This window comes from Rhipicephalus sanguineus, chromosome 6 (genome assembly GCF_013339695.2).
Source record: "Rhipicephalus sanguineus isolate Rsan-2018 chromosome 6, BIME_Rsan_1.4, whole genome shotgun sequence".
Lineage (NCBI taxonomy): Eukaryota > Metazoa > Arthropoda > Arachnida > Ixodida > Ixodidae > Rhipicephalus > Rhipicephalus sanguineus.
In genome coordinates, this window is record NC_051181.1 from 169,215,610 (window position 1) to 169,239,659 (window position 24,050).

General features: G+C 46.6%; 1 protein-coding gene across 1 annotated transcript in view; it reads right to left on the reverse strand.

Moving 5' to 3' along the window:
* Positions 1–23,660, reverse strand: part of LOC119397704 (intermembrane lipid transfer protein VPS13A) — a 1,038,245-nt gene extending 1,014,585 nt beyond the window's left edge. The window contains exons 1-9 of the mRNA XM_037665124.2: positions 23,657–23,660; positions 22,999–23,063; positions 22,888–22,930; positions 22,643–22,831; positions 22,530–22,585; positions 22,312–22,470; positions 21,790–21,882; positions 7,306–7,363; positions 7,121–7,242 (exon numbers count right to left, since the gene is read on the reverse strand). Coding sequence (XP_037521052.1) covers positions 7,121–7,242; positions 7,306–7,363; positions 21,790–21,882; positions 22,312–22,470; positions 22,530–22,585; positions 22,643–22,831; positions 22,888–22,930; positions 22,999–23,063; positions 23,657–23,660 — 789 coding nt within the window. The remainder of the gene's footprint in view (positions 1–7,120; positions 7,243–7,305; positions 7,364–21,789; positions 21,883–22,311; positions 22,471–22,529; positions 22,586–22,642; positions 22,832–22,887; positions 22,931–22,998; positions 23,064–23,656) is intronic.
* Between the last annotated feature and the right edge of the window lie 390 nt (positions 23,661–24,050).

Sequence of the window (24,050 nt, forward strand, 5' to 3'; positions counted from 1 at the left end):
GGTCTATTAGAGTGAGCAGGCATGAGTATGAATGTGAGTGAGTGTCTATGAGTGTGAGTAAGCGTGAGTATGAACGTGAGTGCCTGTGAGTGTGAGTAGTATGAACGCGAGTGAGTGCCAATGAGTGTGAGTAGACGTGAGTATGGAAGTGAGTGAGTGCCTATAAGTGTGAGTAGACGTGAGTATGAACGTGCGTGAGTGTCTCTGAGCGTGAGTAGGCGTGAGTATGAACACGAGTGCCTACGAGTGTGAGTAGGCGTGATTATGAGCATGAGTGAGTGCGAAGGCTGAAAAAATTCGGTTGAGTGAGTATGTGTCAACCTATGGATACCTTGCATGTGTACTTGCATTAGTTTCCTAAAGAGTTTTCAATGGGCAAAGCCGCTCGTCCAGCTTTCACTGTGTTTTGTTTTCTGCCTACTTTTCCTCCGCAAGTCCTCTAGTCGTCTCTTGCTTATTTCTATCGCCGACCTTTTTACCTTTCCAATTTTGTCCCGAAAACCCACGGCTTCATATAGCGTAGTATCCTAACATAACCTGAGTGTATATCTTCACATTCAATTAAAACATGCTGCGTCGTTTCCTTACCTTCCCCATGCATGTACATTTTTCTTCTTCTTCTTTACTGAATCTCGCTTTATAACTGTGTTCTAAGGCAACCCGGCCTCGCTTCAAACAGCAAAGAACTTCCCCTTGAATTATCATAAAATGTATCTTTCCATCACTGCTTTGCAATAAATCTCCGCCTTTTCACTTAACGCTCTTGGTTGCCATATTGCTTACACTGCCAGCCATGTACTTGCCGATGAGTCTCCTAGTCTTTTTACAAAAGAGCTGTTAAGGTCGAGGTTGGCCGTGTGTCGTAGATAGAAAATTATCATCATAAACCAACACACGCTCAATTACCGCCCAAGCATTCTGTACAGATGGTAACCCTTTGAGGGCCGATGTTTTTCGCCAAATGCGACCCACCAAAGTTGATTCTATTATTTCTGATTTAAATTCCTCAGGTGAGTCTATTTCCAAAAAAGTAGTAATTTCTTAGGGAGACCATAAAGTGACAAAAAAATGTTTATTGTTGTTACATACACATGGTTTATTCAGGAGTAACAGCAAGATAAATTCTAAGAAGAACCTATACAACTGTTAAAAAATTATGTGTTGCAATAAATGTCTGTGTAGTTCACATAAGTACAAAAATAAGCCCACAAAGTGGTGTCAAATGGAAACACAGGAGAAGAAAAGCCACTTCTGATCCAGTAAGTATTGTCTCACCGAGCACGCTTTTGAGATGTCGCTCACTCATCAACATCCGACCGAGTCTTAGCTTGTAAGTAACTCCTCATACGATGGGCTGAGATTTACTGAATGAGATTGATTTAACAGTCGAGCGGCGATTTGGAGGAATCCCCGCTAGACTCAATTGTGGCAGAGAAACCGGCACGCATTTCCACAGCGCAAGCAAACTACGCGGGTGAGTGCACTGAAGAAAACTATGTACAGTAAAACCTCGTTAATTCGAAGGCCTCGGGACCGAGAAAAATATCCCAATTAAGCGGGATTCCCAATTATCCGAAACAACGCGAAATCAAAGAAATCATCCAGAAATCGTGATGTACGGAAGTCACACCTTTATTGTGGCAAGTCAGCCTACTTGGAGAAAAATTCCTCCATGCGTGACTGACGCGTTCGGTAGTTCCCAGCACTGAAAGTCATATTTTCCAGCCTGTCAATGAGGCGCAGCATCTCAGCCTCACCGCCGTTGCACTCGACGAAGCTGCGCACAACACTCAAGGCATCGATGACATCCGCCAAAGGGGGTGCTCGGGAGGGCTCGTCATCGCTGTCAACATTAGAGGCCGAATCGGTCGATCTCGCAGCTATCTCGCTGTCGATGTCGGCGTAACACGTCTGCACTGTGCACTCGACATTTGCGTACTCGGAGAATCCGATTGGAGTGCACTCCTCGTCCGCGTGCAAAGCCTCATATCGAGCGCAGAGAGTCTCCCCTTCTTCATCAAACGGGCAAGTGACAGCGGTGACAGCAAACTCAGCGGAGGTTGCCTCTTCTTTCACAAAACCGGCGTGCTCAAAACACCGTCGAATAACGGTGGCCTCCACCTGCCTCCATGCGTGAACAATGAGGCAAATACCACCGAGGAGGTCAATGTTATACTCCTTTCCGTTGTCATAGCAAAGGAGCATTCGCTTCAACAGATTGTAGCGATATATTTTCCTGGTATGGTGTATGACGCCCTGGTCCATCGGCTGCGATAGCGACGTCGTGTTCGGGGGTAGAAAGACCAGCCTGATTGCCTGCAGGTTCTGAATGTCGCCGTGAGCTGGGCAATTATCGACGACGAACAAAATGCTGCGCCCTGCGGCCGCAAACTTGCGGTCAAGGTGCCGCACGTATTCTTCAAAGAGTGCAGCCGTCATCCAAGCTTTCTTGTTGTTTTTATAGATCAGGTCATCCTTGGATGGCAGTCGTGCATTTTTGAAACAACGAGGCTTTTCTGTCTTCCCAATAACAAGCAGTGGCAGCTTGTGCTCACCGCACATGCTTGCACCAAACAAAACAGTGATTCTATCTTTGTTCTGTTTCCGCCCCTTAATGTCTGCCTCCTTCAAAGCGAACGTCTTCGTAGGCAACATTTTGTAGAACAGAGCAGCTTCATCAAGGTTGTAAACATCTGCTGCTTCGTACTTGGTGAGTAGTGGAGCCAAGGTGTGCTGCTTCCAGCCGTCGACAACAGACTGATCCGCGCTGCCACTATCGCCACAAACAGTCACGAATGTCAGGTTGTTGCGCTCCTTAAATCGGCAAAACCATCCATTGCTGCATTTAAACTCAGAATGTCCAAGTTGCAGCGCCAGCTGGTTGGCCTTCTCACGCAATATGGTCCCATTCACAGGAAGGTGTGCTGCGTTGGCTTTCTGCAGCCAGTCGATCAGAGCTGCTTCAACGTCGGCGTACGTAGGCAGGCGTACTCGTGTACGCTTTGACGAGTGCGTCTTGCTGTAAGCATCGAGAATTTTCTCCTTATTCTTGATGATGTTGCACAGCGTTGACAGAGGCACGTGGTGCTTTTCGGCGAGAGCCGTTTTCGACGCCGTCGACTTGCTGGCCTCTTCAATTAAGCACACCTTTTCGTGCAGGGACAAGCTCTTGTACTTCGGCATCTTCCTTCCAAGCACACCTCAATCAACTAATTCACAGGGAAGACACTCAAGCGGAGACAGGAGACAAATGGAGCAGTCGCACCGAATCGCACAATGCTCGCCAGCCGACATCCAAATGGCACAAAGACTCCACAAAACATTCACTTCGCTAGAGTGGCTAACATCGCTGTTGAGATGATGATGATCATGATCGCAACCGCACGCATCGCCGCCTGGCAATTGCTAAAACATGGCGTCTACGACGTATTTCCGGTAAAAAAAAACATGGCCTTCGAGATCCGTACATCAAAAAAAAAAAATGCATGTTTTAGTTACAGCCTCCGAGATTCGCAACACCCTTTGCATATCTTGGAAGTCGCGGCCAAGTGTGCCAATTAACCGGGAAGTCGCAGACTGGCCGCACCAATTATCCGGTTAAATTTACATGTAAAAATTTGGGACCGCGCAAATAATACAAATTATCCGGGATTCCCAATTAACCGAGTACAAATTACCGAGGTTTTACTGTAGTTGTGAGCACGTCTGGAAAGCAAAGACAAGTACAAAACCTACAATAATCATTCGTCTTATCGCCAATGAGACAGAAGCGGTTCTTGTCAGTCATAAAAAAACGGGAAACGCAACCATAGCGGCATCGTTTGAGTCAGTCAGAGCCTGCACAGATACAGGAGTACAGTCGAACCCGCTTATGACGACCTCGAAAGTGTCGCGAAAAGTGGTCGCTATATCAGTAGTTCGTTGTATATGGACTCGCCTTTAAAAACGTGCACTTAGTGGCCAAGCCGGTTTTTTTTTTCTGTGCACTTTTATTAAAGGGCCCGTAAACAGGCTGCGACTTTTTTTTACACCCGCCAAACAAGCTCGCTAATCCGTACAGTAGACCGCGGCGATCACGTTTTCTGAATATTACAGCGCTGCGCGCCGCGCAGACCCTTCATTTCGAAAAACAATTCCCGCGCTTCTTTCCTACGCCTGACCAATCCTCCTCGTACGCGCAGTGACGTCAACTCGGCGATCGCCGAGTTGACGTAGCACTGAGCTCGTCGATTGGTCTAAACCAGGTCTCAACAAACAATTGTCAAGTTAACGTCAGTTCCTGTTCCCACCCACCGCTACGAAACTGCGCCTTGTTTTTTGGCCCTGCGGTGGTGCGGTTTCGGCCACGCAGTTGTCGCACGTATATTCCTCGCACCGCATAGCACCTGCACGCACTTCGCCTTCGACATGAGGCGAAGCGTTGTTCAGTTGCCGGCTGCAAATCGAGCGGGGAGAGCTCGGACGGGTCGCGCTTGCTAGCGCGGCAAGCCGGCAAGCGGGGTTCTCCAGGCTTTTCTCTCGCGCCCCTTCGACGTCTCGGAAAGCAAGCACGCATTCCTGCTGCATTGTGAACTGTCACAAAGGTTTAAAAATAGTGAAGAGACGCAAACTGCCCGTCAAGTTACGGAGCACGTGCGACAATATAAACAATAAACAACCAGGAGCCGCAGCAAGCGGAAGTGCATTGCGACTGATCGAGCTCGCCCATGACGTCAATTATTGACGTCGTGTCACGTTGCCGAAGTGGGCGGAGTCACGACGACGGGCTACGCCTTTTCCTCCATGTGGCGGAGAAGGGTGGTGAGGCCGCGCGAAAATTTGAAACCAGCTGAAACGGATGTTCTAACCCCTGCAACTTCCTTATTATAGCACGTACTCGCAAAATTCTTGCGGCAGCATGTTCACATAGCAAAAGTGCGCATATTTCTTTTCATTACAATTTTTGGACATCGGGGTTGTTTACTGGCCCTTTAAAGTGCGAACAACCCCTCCAGTGACAAGCTAAGCCTTTTCGCGTCGTGAAGCGACGCCCGCTACGTGCTCACGAGTGAATTACCCGCCTTTGCAATGAACTGACACCGTTTCACTGAAGCCGATCATCCCTGGCAAGTTGCGTGCAGCGCGTCGCCTACTCGGCTCGCGGATTCACTGCCGGGCCGCTTGCTGTATGCAGTATGCGCGCGTTTGTACGTTCCTCGTGCCTGCTTCACTCCGGACCGTGCACGGGTGCAGCGAGTAGCCTGTTCGTTCAACATGGCGAAAACAAGCATTTTGCAAGCAACGCGCACTCTATGTCTCCGCGATGCGCTCGTGGCCCTGCACGTCGATGCGCGGCGCACTTGAGTTGTCACCTAGTCAAACACGCAGTATACGCTCGCTGTCAGTGCATCGACTTCTTTCGGTGCCCGCGCCGCGCAACAACAGCGAGCTACTTTCGTTTCTACAAAGCGACGCGCACTGGTCTCGCACGATGCGGCGGCGGCGAACTTGCGAACGGCAGCATGGCGCGCTCGTACCGCCGTCAATCCGCACAGTGTACGGCGTACGCCACACGCGCAGCCAAGCAGATATCCACAGATGACTGTGACATAAGATTGTCGGCTATAAGTCATAACTGCGCGTTCATCGACGGCCACCACCTCGCCTTCGCTCTTTTCTGATGCTTATCCGCGAAGGCGTCGCCGCAATCGCGCGGAAGTCGTTATCACCGATCGACCGGTCCCTGCCATTACCGAAAAGACGGACGACCTTTTGCAGCACATTGTGGCGTGGACGAGTTTAGAGACGCAGTGAACCTTTATGCGATGGAAAGTTATCGCTGTTATCACTTCTTGTATTTATGCCTTCTTGCGTTCCAAGGCATTGTTTGGTTCATCGTAGGCGGTCGTAGCTGCAGAGAACGGCGTCAGGAAAGGTTACCATGCGAAAGCTGACCGCAAGGCTTCATGCTGCCTCTTTTTTTTTCTTTTTTTCCTCGCTGCCATTCTGCCCCTGAAGAAAAGGCTGGAAAGTGAGCGACCTCGCTCGCAGCGTCCGAAATCTGCGTGTGGTGCTCGCCGATCAGGGATATCTTAGTAAATTGGAGCGGGGCACGCGCGAGCACGCGCCCCTCTCACGCTTTAGAAGGCCTGTTTTAACTTTTTTTTTCGCTTCGTATGTGCCATATTTTTATCGCGACCGTATCTGAAGTGTTCGTTGTAAAAGTAGGAGGCTTTGAAAAATGTTCGTATATGTGGACGCAGCTTGAATGGTTAGCATTGGAAAATCGTAAGTGCACCCAAACATGGTCGTTATAACCGATAGATCGTTATACGTGGCATCGTTATAAGTGGGTTCGACTGTAATCGCATACCAGGAAGCAATAAACGAGAAACGAATCGGTCCCCTTTTGAAGGTTCTAAACCAGAAAGCCATCAGTCTTGCTGGCGCAACAAGCGGGAACCGGCCAAAGCACGAAACCCAAACTAGCCGGCACACCGCTGTAGTTAAAAAAAAAACGGAGAGACATCGGCGCAAGAAAAAAATTCCACGTATACCCGCAGTGAGGGAGCACATGCCAAGCAAGAGAAATGATTTTAAATATGCTGGCAATGTATGTCTTTGACCATCTTGTGGCTCTTAGTGGATGACGTACGTCCTTGAGCCTCAACAAGAGAGGATGAAACGTTCCCAGCAGCTCTGCTGTAACCCACGACTTAGTGCAAGCTGCGCAAATTTTTTTTGGCAACTGTGAGTCAACGCTCTTTGCGTACAAATACCGGAACGTTTTTCTCTTCCCGTGTTTCATGTTCCTTAGTCCCTCTTTGAAACTAATTTTCAAACCGCTCAAGTCGCTACCGACTTCACTGCCATCACACGTCTGCATGTCGTACAGTGAAGTATAGTCTGTACCTTATTATTATTGCACTGCATTACTTTTAAGCGTAGGGTAAAATTTAGGGTAATTAGGAAACGTTGTATGGTAAACTCTGATAACTTTGACTGTGACGTGGGGTATTTTTCAAAGATTGGTTGGTAACACTGCAATTAGCCTTACTGTTGCCCAATGTGTTTGTTCTGGTTTAGCTGTAATAGCCAGCACAAACCTGGTACGCCCTTCATGCAGCAATATAAGCCTCACCTGCTGCCGAGATAACTGCAGTGCCACATCTTGTAGCAGAACATCTACAAGAAGCTTTGGGACGGTGGACTCGAGCGACTTGTTGAAGATTATCTTGACCTTTGCTGATATTGGCTTGAGAACTGACAGAAAAAGGAAATTCCTTCAAATAAGCAACTCCAGCTGAGCGCACGTCAAGTACATACCAAAGTCAAATTCCTCATCGCCAATGCTAAATGTCTGAAGAGCCTTCTTCATCAGGTTCTGTAAGAAAAATGTCAATACATAACATTACATCAATACATTAGCAAACCGGTACATTACAACATTAATTACCACATTAATTAATATGACAGCCAAGTTGAGAAAATAGAGTTCTGAAAACCACCCTCACATAATGGTTTGAATAAAGTTGCATTGTAGCAGGCAATGTAAGTACAGGGCTTAGATGAAATGCCATAATCTTCTTCAAGAGACACTAAAGATGAACTACATTTGAAAATTCAGTGGCAGTCTTAACGTCAGAAGGGCAAAAAAAAGAAAACATAACAAGATGCATGGCATCCTCCACACCAGCATTGATTTCGACAGCTTCTCAGAACTACAGTAAAATCCAGATCTAACAATACCGTTTATACAAGACATAACAATAAAAATCCACTGCACTGTGAACATCACTATGCCTTCTAAGGTGAAGTGAATTGCTTATATGTACAATGTTCTCACGCTACAGTATCAGTTGTAACCATTAAATCTGGCTAACGGATGTCTCCGCAGAAAGAAAAAGAAATGCCAGAAAGGAGGCAGTCCCATCTCAGCACCCTGTGCATTGTAAAGTATAAAAATGAGTACTGGATGAACAGTTGCTGTGATTCAAGCATAAATTGTAGTCCCTTTCACAATCGTTTCTTGGCTGATGACCAAGCCTGAGCAGTTAATACTCCCGAGTCACCGTCTGGGCCTAATTCGAAGAAATAACACAGAAAATTCGTCACACATTCTATTTCTTATGTCGATGAGTGAACAGCATCGTTGATGCGGAGCACTTTCGACGGTCCTTTTAACAGCGAAGCTGTTTAAGCTATCGGTAACTTGTGCTGTGTCGTGCAAAACTGCCGACTACAGCAAGTGTGAGTGTTCAACAAAAGCTCTTCTCAGCGAAGTGCAGCACATGAAACACGTGGAAGAAAGCGATAGAAAGAAAAATAGAGAAGAATAAAGACATAAAAAGACAAAGAAAGACAGAGAGAGAGAAACAGATAAAAAATGAGATACAAGAAACAGAGAGAGAGAGAAGGAAGGAGAAGAAAGAAAGAAAAATTCGGCAGATCTCACACCTTGTGGGAATGGGTTTCATGCGAAACAGGCAGCCAGTGGTCCTCTACTACATTTTTTGGCTTTGAGCCAAGTGTTATGAGGTGGATCGACATGTTTTAGTAAATGCAGGAGTTGTTTGCATATCGTGGGCTTACGAGGCACGCCGACTACAATGATGTTTAAATGGTAACTTATGGTCTGATATAGTATCAGCACTCACGTTAGAGCACAGACGTCTGTGTTATCGAAACGCAGTGCACGCTACGGTGTGATGATGTAAATATCATACCTAACTTTTGTTAGCGTATTCCTCCAGGGTCGAGGAACAATTGAATATAGCTTGCTGAATCATAGGAATACAAATGTAATGTTTATTAAACTGCTATGAAAGCCGAGCCAACACTGGAACCACAACTGACGTTCACCCGACATGATGCCTGTATCAAAGGAGTACATGTGTAGTGTTTATTGCTTTGTTATAAAATTATATAGCCAGCACTACATTATGCCTGCATATGGTCTTTTTTCTAAAGCAGTTTCTAGACCTGGCGTGGTTCTGTGGTAGAATACCTGACTGCCACACAGAACGCTTGGGTTCGATTCCCGCTGGAATCCTAATTTTTGTTCTTTGCATTCGTCGGGTCAACACTGCCGGTGTCGGTTTTTCTTAAAGACCTGTCATTTAAATTGCCAATGTCTGCTCTCCCCATTCCTTCGTAGATGCAAACTGCCAATAACCTGTGGCGCATACCCGTATACCTCGGCCCTTGGTAAACGGGTATGAGCCACATGTGTCTGGAGGAAAGGGTTTGACGACATATGTGACAGGATTTTCATGTTATTCATGTCATGACCAGACAGTCATATTCATCAAACCCTCTTACCTTCCCATGCCATTTTTGGTCTACACTAAGTTAACGAGGCGATCACGAGAGCACCCAGACATAGGCGGGCAGATAGATAGAAATGCTCCACTCTTCCTGCAGGCTTGGCACCACTAGTGAGAAGCTGCCATAATTTTTCCCTTCCGATCAGTTTAAAGTCAGCAATAGGTGGTCTGCACAATAAGGCCCCATGCAACCGTTCCCCCCAGGCACCTATCCAAAAGTCTTTTCTTTTGCGTAATGCAAGTACCAAATTCAATTTTGAAAGCTGGGAAAACGCCTTGATCACCATGTTTCGACACCACATACTCGAATGCCAGTGGCGGCAACATCACAACAAAGTGATAATTTGGTTCAAATCAAGCGAACGAGAAAATAGCCAAAAAGTATCCAAGTAGCAAAGACATTTTTTTTGCCGCCACCAGTCTATAAAAGTCGCCAAATTGGCACAAAGTAGCCAAACCTGGCAACCCTGGCCCCCAATGCAGAGTCACAACATGCGAGCTGAATGCATGTGGGCGAGATAGCTTGCTGCAGCTGATGCAAGCTAGTGATTAGAGTCAATAGTGGGCAAAGCTGACTGTTCTTAGAGCCACATTAAGAAAGTTCCACTTTTTCATTTAAAGGGATACCGAGCAAAAATAGGAAAAAATGGTGAAAACATTGACATTCCACAGGGAAAATGTTCTGATTATTTCACATATTTTTTTAACAGTCACGAGCACACGACAGCGGCCCTACTCTTAAGGAGGTTTACCCCATCCAGGGGCATTGTTAGCTGCCGGTGCCATTCGTAGCAGTTTCTAAGAACCGTTGCGGGAGTCAGGGGCGTAGGCAGAAATTTTTTTCGGGGGGGGCACCTCCTTGATCTATAGTGGGGACGAGCAGGCAGATGTGGTCGAGTGTCATTTTCTGCTCTGTATGCTATGGCAAAAAAAAATTTCGGGGGGGGCACGGGCCCGGGTGTGCCCTAACGTGGCTACGCCCCTGGCGGGAGTGGAGCAGGTTGAGAGACGTGGCTAGCAAAGTTGGCACACCCCCATTTCCAGGATGTTAAACATCACTAAACAACACCTCTTCTAGTTCACCGCACGGCCGCTAGCCGGGGCAGTTTGTGAAAAATGCATTATATCCATTATTTTCTGCTAGCTTCCGCCTAAAATGATGGTTGTGTCTACCGATTTCAGCACCCTATCTATCAATTTGGCTGAAAATCTCGGCAGCACAAATTTTGTTCAGTCTCCCCCAAAACAATCAACACAAGGGGAGGAGCACTGCCCACGTTACAGTTGTTGCACATTGCATGGACAGCGCGACAAGGAAGATGAGGAGCAGCTTGACGAGTGGACATCGTGTTTGGATGGTATCACGCTAAGCGCCAACAAACACTGCAGAAAGGGGACTTTTTCTACATTGTATTTTGGTGCCAAAGACTCGGAAAGTCAGCCTTCATCCACACGAGCTGTTGCTTCCAATTTGGAATGTCTGTCTGCAACTAGACTGTCATGGAGCGTGTCAAGAACAAGCGGGCATCTCACCGATCCCAGAGCACAAGGACTCTAAATGAGATGAACCAACTTATCCAATCTGAACAATTTCAGCTCTCTACACATCATGTACTCCACAGCCAATTAATGGAAGGGAAGAGAGTATTATCTGCACTTAATAATGAGCTGAAAACCTTCAAAATGGACGACCAGGCGGCATGTAATATGAAGATGCTGCTACCAGTGCTTTGGCCTTAATCATACACCACATGGACAGACTCAAGGTTGCCTTTCCATCTTTGACCCAGCTGATGAAAAACAACCAGCGACTTCCGAAAGGAAACCTATGTGACATCAACGTGCACGACTGCACAAGCTAGAAATTTTTTACTTGACAGCAGCCGTTTCGGGACGTGTTGCAACGTTCCGTGCACATGAACCCAAGTTTATCTACCATGAATCAATTCCACTATCTCACTTCCGTTCCCGATAGAAACACTGCTCAAGCAACCACCGGAATTCAAGCCGCTCAATCATTGTACCATGATGCACAGGACATATTAAAGCGATATAGAAATGTGGCATTAATAGAGCAGAAACATCTCAAAATGCTTTGCACACTAAAGCCCGTAAGGTTGTCAAGCAACGTATCAACCCTGCAGAAGCTTTACGATGAAACATCATTATGCATCGACAATGTGTAGGGCGAGTGAGAATAAGTACAGCAAGCCAAAGTACTTGAGGTGCTGTCATGCATGTCACTACAAATGGCACAGCTACTGGACTTGCCAACAATATCCTTCTTCAGACTTTCCATACTTGGCTCATGAAACCGACACACTGCTGTTACATATGTGGTGTTATGGACAACAGTAGTTGGAGAATGTTCCCATAAAAAGACGTTTGTAAGAAGCTCAGGTTACCTCCAATTGAGATGGATCTGGTGGTCAACACGACAACAGATCAGTCCAAGTGCAAGTTGTTGTTGTTCCTTTCATGTGTGATGAAATTATTGAAATGACAAAAACAAGTTTCTGCAAGTCATCATTGCTGAAGGCGAACCATTGGCCGTTTTAGTTGTTTCTCCAAATGTCACTTGACAACCCAGAGTAAGCCTCCCAATCACATCCAACCAGTTGTGGAAACTGATGCCCAACAACAGTCCAGTCAGGTGGGACACTGATAACAGATTTTTAATCACTATCAACACAATTGGTTGAGGCCTATCATCTTTCAAGCAACAGGCTAGCAATCACACAAGCAGTCATATCTGCATACTATGAACAGACATGCACGAGAACTATGACTTCTCTCATCCATTACAGTGGTTTTGGGAGCTGGGCGCCATTGGTGTTGTCAAAGGAGTGGTGACACGAAAATTCGGACACAATTTGACTGTTGCATCACACTAATGGGTGCATATAGGTGATATCTGTACAATATCAGCCACAAATACAGCCTAAAAAGTATTTTAATTGAGCTTTGAAGTTAGTGAAAGTGCCGAATCTGAAATAGAAGCAGAAAGCGATGATGTCATCGAGCGGGGCCTTTTTGTAAACAACGTACGTCATGAGTTCTGGCCGGGTTACCGGAGGCATGTATGAGACGGACAACGCTGGTGGCGACACCTGATGATGCAAAGCATAACCAGAGACCTACAAAATACCATTGCAGCGACTTACCCGCTTACTGACTCTGTGTAAAGCATAAGCAGTGAGATAAGTAGCAACTCACAGTATTTTCATTGCTTTTTTTCCGACAAGAACACCAACGCTACAAAGAAAACAGAAAAAAAAAAGTTATCGTAGTTGGACAAAACGCCATAAAATGTCGCTACCGGCTCCGCGGCTGCTGCTACTCCTGCAGCCATCAACAGCTCCGGTAACCAGGTATCATCAAACGCTAGGAAGTCTACAGACAAACTAAAGCTCTCTCCTGCTGGGACCGTAGTGCTTAGTGGACGGATAACTGCTTCGGCGTTTCAACGTGCGTACGTGGGACTGGTATGTTTTGAGAACGCTGCGTTGCCCAATCTAAATACGAGCCAGTAAAGCGTTCATCACGTCATTTGCATGTTACACATAAACACTGTTACAGAGCACCAATGTTGTGATTTCACTGCTTCCTTCGTCACTTCTCAACCTGCTACTTTACAAACGATCGAAGCTATAATGTTTCAGCACGTCTAGTGCTGCGGCTGCTCCAAGCCTCACGGAAAATGTCGCCTCAGTTGGACAACAACGACAAGGAGTAAATCGCTGCCACTGACGAGATTCGCGAAGTGAATAGAGCTTTTCTGACTAATTTTTACACTCCTCCCAGCTCTTTCGTCCATCGCCGCATAGATAAGCAGCGTTGTTTGATGATTGAGGAAACAAACACTAGCAACGCTCAACCCAGCAGACGAAACAGCAGCGCTGACAAAAAGTCACAGTTTCGCCACAACGGCAAAGCAATGAATGCGATAGCAATAAATTGTAATGTAACGTGAAGAACAGAAAGTAGCTCGAAATTGCCAGCGCGTCGCTCGAGCCCAAAGGACGCACGAAAAGGACGCACACAGGACGAGCGCGAACTAATGCGTCACAGCTCGACACTTGAAGCGCACTACTCAAACATAAAGCAGGACGCACGAAACGAACAAACAGGTACACACAAGACGAGCGCGAACTAATTGTCACAGTTGTTACTTATTTCTGTTTGAACAGCGCGCTCCTTTCGCAAACGCGGCCGCTGCAGCGAGCGAAGCGAAGCACCCCCCCGGCCGCCCCTTCTTTCCTCGAGATAAGCGCACGAAAGCGACCACGCCCTGTAGAGCGAAGAGCAACGGCGTTCGCAGGAGCGGGGCGATGATCTTTGAAGCACGCCACACGCGCGCATGTCACGCCGTCTATGTGGCCACTAAGAAAGCATGCTGACTTACATGGTGTATATAAATAGCTCGCCGTTAGCAGGCTGAAAGATGGTGGTGTCATGGCCTAACGTCTAACGCGACGGGCTGCAAAGCGAGAGGTCGCCCGTTCGATTCTGCACGTCGGAAAGGATTTCTGAATTATTTTAGGGGCGAAGCTCCTTAAGGCGGCACCCGTTCGTCCCTCGTAGTCGTAGTCGTAGTGCGTAACCAGTCTTACGCTTTGACCTCCAAGGTGGTGCCGGTGGGAGATTTTTCCTGTGCGTTGTTGAACAATAAAAAATTCGCAGCGTTAGCTAAAAGCCGACTTCTTCTGTCTCTCATTCCCATTAGCAGCCATTCTTTACCTTGCCTGGTGAGATTTCTCCTGTGCGTGAATAAACAATAAAAATTTTGTTCAAAACGCCGTTGATTGATGAAATAAACCAACGAAAGACGCCAGATGTTTTGTAAAAGCAAAACGAAAGAACGCCAGATGTTTCTAAAGCAAAACGAAAAGACGCCAGCTGCTTAACGAAAGACGCCAGATGCTTTTCTAAAGCAATGGTTTTCTAAACAATGAAAATTCACAGCGTACATGTAAAATTAAAGTGAGCTGCAAGTCGTCATAACTCATCGAACCTTTAGTATAAACGCGCCCGATCTCACGTCGGTGATGATGTACTGGGCAGAATTCACGGAAGATTCACGGCTTACCGATGAACCTCCGCAGCTTCGCCCACTCATCATCATTCACTCCGTGAATATGCTGTGATTTTTTTTCTTTGTGGTTTTTCTATATATATACATACTTATACATATACGGTGAATGACGGCGACGGGGACGGACATTTTCCAGCCAAGACTGTCCATATAATTGCTATCACAATAACTGATAGTATTTGTTTACGCGTAGGCTGACTACATCACGGGGTCACCGAGTGCTCTTTGAAATCGAAAGTGCCTCCGGCCGTAACATACGAGCATATAATTAAACATTCGTCTCGCGCTGGGGCAAATGAGTTTCGTTGCCGCTCTTAACGAGTCAGTAGCCACTGATTAAGAGCAATAAACAGAGGTTCACAAATTTTCTGTCACCACTCTTAAAGAGACATCCTCAAAGCAGGAAAATATCGTCCAAAAGAAGTTCAACGAAACAATCAGTTTCTGAAACGGTCACTATGAAGTTGCGCTCCCATGTAAATCAGCAGAGTGCTACTTGGCTGATAACTGCACAGTCGCCAGTTCACAATTGCACTCCCTAGTGCGCAGGCTTTAACAGAAGAAACAATCACTGCATTCACTGTTAGGCAGAGTGAGAAAAGCACACATGATGAAGAGATCTCCACTAATAAGGTGTCAGAAGAACGTGTTCATTTATATGCCACGCCACCAAATAAACCATGAAACCTTTATGATAGCAAGCCTCTACGACAACAAGACACCAGGTTATGTTGGACACCTCTTCACACGAAGCAGGAGAGTAGTCCCTAAATAATGAACTCGAAAAGGGACCAAACCTGAGTGCCAACCTCTGAAGATGCTTATGTTGTTCCATTTGGATGTTGTCATGAATAAAGGGCATGAGGCACGCGCCCAACGACGGAAAGTTCCGATGGTACACGAGGAGCGGGAAATTCCTCAATGGTATGCACCTCTGACATGTCCACACATGTGATTGGCCAGAGGAGGGCTCGCGGCACGCGACCCGAGCTGTGGAGAAAAACCTAGGAAGAAGGAACGGGAATTGTCTGGGGGGGGCACCGTTTGAAGCAGCATGAAGAAGCCAGCGTCTAGCGGGTGAAGAAAGCGGCGAGTGCCAGGTCCGGAGGTGCAGCACCATGAGTCTATGTCGACCTCGGCGATGACTGAGAAAGGCTACCACGGACTTGCAGCATCCGTGTCACAGCGGGTCCTGGAGCATCTGCAATGCTCCACCTACGTTGGCAGAATGGCCTGTACCCACTGGACAGTCCCCGGGGTGCCACGTCATCCAATGGGCCACAGACACATTAGCAACAAGGGACCGAGGAGGCAGCAAGGCCTAATCCGTCTGCTTCTGTGTCAGCCATGATGACGATCGGGAAACAGGCATCAAGTGGTTCGTCCAGTTGCTGCTGAGCATCGACGACTGCAGGACTGGAGCAACAGCATCGACAGTGAGCGCGACGCAACACGGACGACGAGGGAGTCGACGCTGCACCAACTATACGAAAAGTAAGAACGATCCTTTTTGGACGCTACTGCGGGGCCAGTGTGGCCAAACTGTCAGTGCAGCAGAAACTCAGTTTGTCAAAAGAGCACTGTTGTAGTTAGTTATTTATATGTATTTTTGAGTGCGTGAATTTTATGTGAGGTTTGGCCGTGTTGTCAAGGATAAAGTGTGTTTGCCGTGCCACCTCCAACTCCCGTCTCTCTCTCAATTTCCATCCCTCGCAAGCGCTCCTCAGATATGACATAATAAGTGGTGAGCCTGCCAGGATCGCCAGTTGTTATGTCACTTCATTTGGTATGACAACCAACGTACGGAAGGTGTTCCCGATGGTGAGTATGATGATACCTGGCTTTTAATGGCGCAAGGGCATTTGGTTTGGCCAAAGAGCACCAAAATGTCTTTTTTTTTTTTAGTTTCAATGAAACAGCAAAACGTTTGTCGTAAATGAAATACAGTTAAACCTGGATATAACGAAATTGACAAATTCCCAAAACATTCGTTAAAAACAGGTTTTCGTTGTATGCAGTTCCAGCACGAAAATTCGAAAAAGAAACGCACAAATTAAACAAAAGGGGAACTGAAGGCAGAGCTCACCCAAAACATTTATTTAGCAGCAAAAAACTGCGTTATCTCTATTGCTTTTTCGTGAGGGATGGCAATGCTGCACATTCATAGGACATCAACGCTGCTCTGTCATCGGCTTGCCGTGGCCCTCAAAACTGGCTCCGGCAACACAACGGCGTGTTGCCGGAGCTAATCGCGGAGGCCACAGTTTAGCGAACTCGCGGCGCAAGATGGCAAAGCACGTGACGAGTTGACCTCCAAAGATCCACCGATGTCGTCACCGTGGCCTCGGACAGTTACCATCAGTACCTAATCTGACATCTCCTCGGTAGTGACTACACAGTTGTCCACATAAAAAAGCCACAAAGCTGCACGTCATAGGGGCTGCTCCATGCGCACGTGCACGATGTCGAAAACAAAGAGTGAATGAGGCGGATACCACCGAATATTCCACATGCGACGTGAACACAAAGCCTAACGCTGCAAAGCCAGGATTTGTGTCACGTTAACGAAGTACAATTCAGAGACTTGTGCAACAACCGAACAGTGGCGCTGCCAACGCAAGAGCCATCGGCACTGCCAATGCAAGGATGGCGCGTTGAATGAGCAGCGAGGAAGGACGTGTTTTTCGAGGGCTGTGGAACGACAGCGACAGATAAGTGTTTTTGCACGATTTCAGCGGGTAGCGGAGCTGAAATGTAACCTTTCACACTGCGGCAAGTAATTAGGTCGCGAGCATTTAGCATTTTCCATCATTCGGGCAAGTGTTTTGGTCTCATACCCATTTCTGTGCAGCTTATGACTTCCTCCGGTGGAAGCAGCATGGGGCATGCATCTGCACGTCCTATATGTCCCTATGCTAGCGCAGACATTGCGAATAGTCGCACCTGTATTTCAACCCGCAGTTACAAAATATTTGTAAGGCTCTAGTTGCAGCTGTAAACGAGTCACCCTCAATTTACAAAATTGTGGTATATTTTGTCGGCTAAAAGTAATTGTAATGTTCCTTTGTTAAATCTAGTGAATATTTGTTTCAAATAAAATGTTGTGGAATTTTTGGGCCGTTTTGAAAACGGTTACATTACCATTCTGGTTGCCTTACGATTCAAAAACTATTCAAATAGTATTCGATTCAGTGTCCTGCCTATTCAATTCGTATTCGATTCTAAAATTCACTATTAGCACACCCCTACTTATATTCAGCAATGCAGACAACAGTAACATTGAGGACGGGACCTGTATGCACAAGAGAGTAAGTGCCAACAACAAGTGGAGGAACCCCGCCGAACTCAGTCACATGCTTTTCTACCTTGCGGGTGTGGCCAGCCTTTGGTACAGCCAGGAGGCAGACATTCCGATGTCTCTAGTAGCTGTGTTCAGCTGCACCGCTGTGCGCAAGCTGCAACTATTCACACAGCAGCCGGGTGAATCATTCACCAGCCACATTGAAGTCGTTTTGGACTTGTGCATGAGAGTCAATGCAACGATGTTGGAGTCAGACTAAATCAGGCACATAATGAAAGGGATAGGTGACGATGCCTTCAACATGCTGCTCACAAAGAATCCTGAGTCAGTAGCAGACATTAGTACACTCTGCCAGAGCTACACAGGCAGACATCATTGACCCTTTGCCCTTCATCATGCAATGAACTTTTTTTTTCTGTTTTGTCTACCACTCCTAACCTGTCAATGCTGCTCGCAGACATGAAGGCGTTTGTCCATAAGGAAGTTGCGCGCCAACTCTCTCCGTAACGTCTGCTGCAATATGTACAATAGTCCGAGTCCAGTTTTGTTCCGCCACACAAATGGGTAAAAAATCGCTCAGGTCAAGCCTATACACCAGCAACATCTTCCAATGTCTCCACAACTGAGCTATGCCGAAGTCGTTGCCAGGCCCCAACAAATATTTGCAATGGCTCCACTCAGCTACGCAGAAGTCATCAATAGGCCCCAACTATCTCCTAGTGTGACTCACACCTATGACAACGTCATGGCTAGGCCCCAACTGCTGCCCACCATGCAGTCATTGCACCAGCCACCCTGTTCTAAGTGTCCTGTGATGTTGATGGGACCTGCCACAGCGAACAGTTAGCATACATCGGATGGCTGGCCAATATGGATTGCATGCAGCTACGCCAGTCACATTCACTTGCTACAACAATCCAGTGCCTAGCGTTGCGACATCTGTGACAAGCTGCTCCTGCAAGCTGCTCCTTACAGTGCTGCGCCTACCACCCACCACCATTCACCATCTCCACGTCACCACTCATTATCACTGACGTGGTCTCGTCCTGCAGTTCGGGAAGAAGAAAACTACAGTAAAACCTCGGTGATACGATCACGGCTGGTACGAATTTCGGGGTCATACGAATTTTTCTGTGGTCCCGGCCAATGCCCACTAGCCGGCATTGTATTGGAGTACGGTTGTTGCGAACCGATTTGCACCCCGCGAAGTTTGATACGAACGTACACTAGCGCAAAGGTACGAACAGGTGCTGCCCACGCTGTCGCGGAAGACGCGGTAGTCACGCGCGGGTGCGGGCATGCGCGCTGCACGACCATCAACGGTGCGTCGTTGCCTCCGAGATAGTGTGCGCAAATCTTGGAGGCCTTTAGGCGCCTTCGCGTTTAGTTTACAGATGACGTCGACGTCACGCTTTATTTTTTTTTTTTCCGACTCATTGATGCGTGCTCCTGTGCTCGAGGTAGCAGCGTCTTTGTACTGTGTTAATACATGCCTGCCACGTCGATGCAAGCCATGTCCACACAATCACACGTTCTATGAATCAAGACTGAAATTTGGGCTGCGGGTCCGTCATGAAGTTCCATTAAAGGTGGACGAATACCCCCAAGAGACGAAGCGGATGGTCTTGGTGAAGGTTTTTGACCTCTGTCTATCATGTGCAAAGTGCTTCTTAAGTCACTTTCACCGCAGTACTCCGGTGTAATGCAGAAAAGCGTAGTAAGATTAGGAAGGGGCTAGGGCACAACACATCTGGTTCATTAATTACACTCGCGCGCATGCAACGTATATTTACGAGTACAAGTATGATCGTTGACGTCTAAAAACTTTACTGGCAATCATTCAGAGCTGTTCATGACGTCGCTGCGGCCTTGAGAAACACTTAATCAAAATGCATACCAACTTTATTTTGTCGCATACTAATTTTCCATGTTTTCTGGTGATACGAATTTCGCATGATACGAATATTTTTGGTAACCCCGCGAGATTCGTATCACCGAGGTTTTACTGTAATCGTTGCAGACCACGAGGCAAAGCTGCAACACTGTCAAAATATGAAAGTCCTCAGCGCAGTCAGCTGAATGTGATAACAGTGCTTGTTGATGGTGTTCGCACATCTGCACTCGTGGACGCGGGAGCCGCCATATGTGTTATGAACGCAAAGCTTTGCCATTCCCTTTGAAAAGTCCTGACGCTACTTTCTGGACTCTCTCTCCGCACAGCCAGTGCTCAGCCTATTCATCCCTTAGCCACTTGCACTTCTCATGTTGTCATTGAGAACGTTCTATAATACATCAAATTCAATGTAATTTCTTCATGCTCATTGCGCCCAAGCCGAAACACAAGTCTTACCGCCATTAGATTGCATGCTCGCCAACAATACCCACCTCCTGGGTAAGCTGCTCGTCAATGCCAATACTCATTTTCCTCCTAACACATCAACAGTTGCACTGCAGCGGCCACTCAGATGTCGTTGTGCTAATTCCTCCATCTGACTGTTTTCTTGCTTGAAATGGTTCACAGCTACCTTTTGCGACTGTGCACATTACACAGGGCTCCAGCACCATTTTCGTTTGCAACCCGTTCGCTCACCCTTTGATGCTGCTCTGCGAGGAATGTCTTGGACATGTGAAAGTTATCGACAACTTGCAAATTATGAATGTGCCCAACGACATGTACTGCATCAGCTACAGTATGCTCAGTGCTATGTCTACACTAGATCCACTGTCTAGGTATGCGTTCGGTTCCTCCGTTGCTGATAACCTTATAACAAGTCCAGCATTCCCAGCTTCTGTGCCTCATAGAAGAATTTCATTCTTCTTTCGATGTCAGCCAACCTTCCCTGGGCATGATGTCAACTGTTACCCACCACATCAACACGTGACTCCTAACTGCCACTGCAACAAACTGCCGTTGCCCATAACATGTATCTCCTGCAGAACGTCGTCTCATTAACAAGTTGACATTCCAACAAACCGCGGGCATCTCCTGTCATCCTCATTACGAAAAAAGTTTAACAGACTGTTGAGCGAGCTGGTAATTCATGACGATTAAAGAGTGCAAAATAATGTGAGACAAGATGAAGAAGGCCACAGGACAAGCATGTACTAACAATTGAAGGTTTCATTGAAGGAAACACATATATACCGGGTGTTTCAAGAAATGTGTCCAAAATTCTCAAAAATCAGGGAAATGCGATATTTGTTTGATGCCTTCACAGTTTATTCTTCTGTAGCCGCAGGCATCTTAAGATGTTTAATGACATCATTCGGGACAGTAATTAAGAAAGTTAAGTTAATTAACTTTTTAATTAGTGGGGTTAGGCAGTTAAGTCAAATGGGAGAATTGAAGTCCTTCATGCGAAGAACCCGTTGCAGCTTTGAGATTTCGAAAAAAAGATCACTGGCACACAACTGGCATGGCCAAGCACAGAAGTGTCTAGGCATAGGCGGCCGTAGGTATTCACCAACTATGGCCATCCTCACACACAGTGCTGCAGCAATCAGTTAGTGGGATGTGCAGACTAAAGAAGTAATTATATTGCACAATGGCTTATCTGTTAGCCATCCATCCTTGCCTATATGCGTGAACCATTTCATGCTAAACCAGTAACCGTTGCATTTTTTTTTTTTATTGAAGTTCAATTTGAGTTCAGGCACGTCTATCTGATAGTGTTCAGCATCAGTTCAAGTGCTGCCTTTGTTTCGTGTTACCCTCCCAAGAACAATATTAATGAGAATTAACAGACCATATTCTCATTAATATTGTGTCTAACAAAGAAAAACAAGCCCTTAAAAGTCACACAAGCCCTTAAAAGTCATCTTCTTTCCTTCCTCTCTAGAACACAACTTCAACTGCAGCGAGAGTACTGCTGCTGCAGCAGCATCAGTTTGAAGAGAAACTGCTCCTTGCACATACTTCACATTACTTGGTAAGCTTTTTGATAGTTCAAACAAAGTCCACAACTTGAAGTGCTCATTAAGGTAATTTGTCAATTGAAAATACAATGACTAAGCTGCTTGCATAAAAGGCAGCCATGCAAATGGTTTATCTAGATCCCATCTGGTTAAAAAGAGATTTGATTTGCTACCTTCCAGATGACCGATGGCAGCTGACGTCGAATAAGGTCATCACTTGAGTGGCAATAGCTCCAGTAGACAGAGAGGGACTCCAACTTGACTAGCTGGAACAAATGAGACCAGTGTCACCCCAGCCACACCACTACAGGGAGGCCCCACCATGAGATATTCAACAAGCATCATTTTTTAACTTAATGAAAAATATAATAATAATATCTGGGGTTTAACGCCCCGAAACCACGATATGATTAAGAGAGACGCCGTAGTGGAGGGCTCCGGAAATTTCGACCACCTGGGGTTCTTTAACGTGCACCTAAATCTAAGTACACGGGCCTCAAACATTTTTGCCTCCATCGAAAATGCAGCCGCCGCGGCTGGGATTCGATCCCGCGACCTTCGGGTCAGCAGTCGAGTGCCATAATCACTAGACCACCGTGGCAGGGCTGAATGAAAAATGAAAAATAAAAAAGCTGTTGGGCTTGTATGGTTGAGCCATAGACTGCATGATGTGGCCCACGATGATGTAAACTTGCCTTGTAGATTGTCCTGGATGAGAAATCCAGTTGAATTGGCTTCCACTTGCTGCTGGTGGTGATCGCAGTCAGGGACTGGAGCACTATGCCACACGCAAATGGCTGCCTAGCACTGCTCAGGGTGTGTTCATAACGAATGTGCACATTCTGCACTGACACCTGCAGGAATCTCAGGTGTGAGCAAACAGCACCAGCATTGCAGATGAGAACAAGTATACCTGCACATTGTTCATGATGGTCCCAAGGAAGTTCTCCACAAACCCTCGTGGTTTATCTGGGAAAAAAGCACAGCGACAATGTGATGCCAAAGAAGATCTGAAGGATCTAGTACCCAGCTCAGCCAAAGTGGGCTCCAGAAGCTCCAGCATGTGAGACTTGCGTGCCCTCGCCAGGAGGCGCTCCTTGTCTGCATCGTACGGCTCATCACCAATGGGGGCGGCCAAGATGAGAACATCCTCCACGTGGACAAGCACGGGCTCCGAGTACAGGCTCAGCCAGGGAATGTCCACAGAGAGCTTGCCTAAGCGGCACAGCCAAGTTACGACAGCCGCCCAAACGGCAAAGGGCCCTACTCACCAATGCAGCCAGCTTTCACTTCAATGGGAAGCTCCAGCTCATACTGAAATACACAAACACCATTACCTGGAAGCACACACAACGACAATGCTGGGCCATAGAACAACATACCAGTGCCTCGGCCTTCAACTTCAGGTCTGTGAGCTGCACAGTACCTGAAAAATGGAAGCACAAATCTCACGTACAGCAGTAACCACCGTTCAATGAGCAAACTCCAAAAGATCTATATCGAAGGCTTCTGCCCCATCAGCCTCAAAAGAGGGCTCTCATTTATCAATATTGGGTGATTCCACAAGAAAAGCCGCTCCTGCAGCAAGAACTGTAAGAGGAACCTCCTAAAAAGAAGTAGTACGCTGCATCAGAAAATAAAATGCAGAGGACCTGAGAAATACAATGAAATCAGGTAACAACAGTTCACGACGTAGCCAAGTTAGGATAAGCAAACATTCAGCATAAGCAGAGTAAAGAGACAAAAACACACAATACTATACGAGAGGGAATGCCTGTAGTTACCAATTTTGGTAAATACAACTTGAGGGCACAATGAAATCCTGAAATTATATACTAGTTATAAGTTTGTTGGCATTGCATACATTCATAAGTAATAACCTTGACTCCCAGTGTGAGTGGGTTAACTTGTGGAAAGCACCTTGCAATGTTTGTGTTCATTAGGAAGATGGGCTTGCTCGTGTTGTGAGCTCTGTGCAAGTGAGCTCAACAAGTGGCACCAATAAGGTATACTGGGCAAGCAGAGTCAGTACAGTCAAACCCATCTACAACAATATTATCACGATAGCGTTAAAAAGCTCATTTCACAGAAATTACGGTGTTGGCATCGGCATCATTGGTTGTGAGGAAAAAATCATCATCTTGTCCGTGACTGAAAATAGAGAAAGATGCAAATAAAATAAATAATAAAAGATCTTCGGTTTGAGTAAGAAACGAACCCAGGCCATCTGCATGACAAGCAGGTGTGCTACGACAGAGCTATGCTATTGCTTGAAACTCCTTTGGGAAAAAAAAAACACTATATGAATGTCATGTAGTGGAAGGAGTTTCTTTAACGCATGTAATGCTGCGTGGCAGAAGCGTAGAATAGTGCCAAGCATCAAAACATGTAAATTGCACAACAAGTGGGTGTTTTAAAGGCCCACCCATTACAA